This window comes from Rhagoletis pomonella, unplaced genomic scaffold (genome assembly GCF_013731165.1).
Source record: "Rhagoletis pomonella isolate Grant_MI unplaced genomic scaffold, Rhpom_1.0 Rhpom_scaffold_00002, whole genome shotgun sequence".
Taxonomy (NCBI): Eukaryota; Metazoa; Arthropoda; class Insecta; order Diptera; family Tephritidae; genus Rhagoletis; species Rhagoletis pomonella.
The window spans coordinates 13,476,687-13,478,764 of NW_023458556.1; the positions used below are offsets into that span (position 1 = coordinate 13,476,687).

At 38.8% G+C, this 2,078-nt stretch overlaps 1 protein-coding gene across 1 annotated transcript; it reads right to left on the reverse strand.

Moving 5' to 3' along the window:
* Positions 1-947: 947 nt before the first annotated feature.
* On the reverse strand, positions 948-1,830 carry LOC118734562 (protamine-like). Its single transcript, XM_036464275.1, has 3 exons — positions 1,663-1,830; positions 1,197-1,610; positions 948-1,111 (listed from the first exon to the last, which is right to left on the reverse strand). The coding sequence occupies exons 1-3, from the start codon at positions 1,828-1,830 to the stop codon at positions 1,034-1,036; spliced, it is 660 nt and encodes a 219-aa protein (XP_036320168.1). The 3' UTR covers positions 948-1,033.
* Positions 1,831-2,078: the final 248 nt, after the last annotated feature.

Consider the following 2,078-nt stretch of genomic DNA (forward strand, 5'->3'; position numbering starts at 1 on the left):
ACCTTTTTATTATTCCCATATCTACATATGTACAGTAGGCACCAACGCATGTTTCACATTAAGCGAAATTGCATGCTATTAGGCACTGGCATCTGTTACTCTCACAATTTCGATTAATGGCAGCATCACTTTCATGGCTGCCTGCCGGTTTTCGTTTTCTACAAGCGCGCGTGAGGTGAAGCAATAAACTATGTTTGCTAGGTTGTTGAAAGATATATGCGTATGTACCTGGCAAACCAAAGCTCCCGAAATCCTAACGAAATCTGTAGGAGTATCTCATTTCTGTAACGATTTTTTACGAATTAAAAAAAAAAAATATATAGGAAGTGGTTGACACGAACTCGTAAAGAAATTTCTGAACGAAAAATAAAGAAAATGCTGAAAAAATTCTGCAAGAAATTCTTCACATAGCAGCATTATTTTCATTGCTTTACCGATTTTCTTCCGAAATTTCGTAAAAAAAATCGAAGTGTGCACAGTTTATATCATTTTAGAAAATTCGGCAAAAAATCGGATGAGATCTTTACGAATTCCTTAAAATTTCTCTACAATTTGTAATACTCTGAAGAAATGGCTTCCAGCGTACCTAAGTATGTGGAAGTATTGAAATACCTTTAAGACTCAAAGTTTGAATTAATATTAAATTGGAGCTAAAATTTTTAGTTTCTTTATTTTATTAATAAAATGAAATATTAGAATAAGTTAATTCAAAAAAATCTTATAACCAGCTTTCTAAACATGAATTAAATTCGCTTCGCAAATTACAATACCCGCCAAAAGCTTTTAAAGTTTTCGATTTTCTTTAAAAAAAATTTCAGCCTAATCGAAGGCACTGATTTCCAAATACAAAAAAAAAAATGTCGCAGCAGCACAGTGCTTCCGCCAAGAAAATGGTATTTGTTTCCCAGCAGAGAATCGCAATGCATTTTATACGCACTTTCGTTTTGCACATTTTTATTTAGAAAAAAAAATAAACATTTCACATAAAAATTTGTTGGACATACATTATTTAAGAACTCAACTTGATCACTTTTCAACATCGCCTCTTTTTACGGAACGACCGACAAAGGGGACTCCTCTTTTTACGTTTGCTCTTCGACATTTTACAGGCCTGTCAAAGAATTGAAAAATTATATTTTGAAATTAAAAAGAAATTTAAACTTCATATTTGAGTCCACCGAGTGCCTCATACGCACCTGCCGCATGTAGCGTCGCTTGCACTCGGGCGCCATTGAGCACCATCTGCGCGCACCCTTCTTTACCGTCTCCTGCGGCGAGAGGCCACAGTGTTTACGTCGGTAGGCGCGTAGGAAATTCAAAAAAGCATTTGCCGTCACAGGGCCGGGCTTCATGCAGCGCTTACGTCTGCTACGGCAGCTTCGGCGCATGCGGCGAGGACGGGAGCGGCGACGACAGCTACGACTGCGACGTCTTGGACGTCGCTTCTTGCGACAGCCAGAGCGTCTACGCTTCTTTGGCCGACAGCCTCGGCGCCTTCTCCGCTTTGGTCGACACGAGCGTCTACGCTTCTTTGGCCGACAGCCACGGCGCCTTCTCCGCTTTGGTCGACATGAGCGACGCATCCTGTTTCGCCGTGGTCTTTTACAGGCCTATTTACAATGCATATTTAGTAATGATCAACTAAGAATGGTATTTACTTACCATTGCCCGATATTTAGCTTTCTGTTTACAGGACAGTCGATTCCATTGCTTAGCACCTTGACGCACTGTTTCCACCGCTGACAAGCCGCAGCATTTCTTACGAAACTCGCGCAGATAATTTAGGTAACCATTACTGGTAATTGGTCCAGGTCGCATACAACGACTCATGGTTTGCAAAAATTTTCAAAAATAGATTTTATCACAACCAGATAAATTACTGAAAAATTTTGTAATGTGCCAATAAAAATTCTTTTTTACAAAAATGTAATTCGAATGATTTGAATTTTTCAGATGTCGAGTATTTCAAAGACTGCGAAGATTTTTTGAACATTTGTTTACGGAACGGTAGAGATTGCAAAGTCTATTTTTAATGCATGAGTGCGTAGATTCTACGATATGCCCTAAATATGTATTCA

Coding starts and splice junctions, on each gene's coding strand:
- LOC118734562 (XM_036464275.1), bottom strand. CDS start 1,830: ATGAGTCGTTGTATGCGACCTGGACCAATTACCAGTAATGGTTACCTA. Junction 1,611..1,662: donor AAGCTAAATATCGGGCAATG/GTAAGTAAATAC, acceptor CATTGTAAATAG/GCCTGTAAAAGACCACGGCG. Junction 1,112..1,196: donor AGCGACGCTACATGCGGCAG/GTGCGTATGAGG, acceptor ATTCTTTGACAG/GCCTGTAAAATGTCGAAGAG.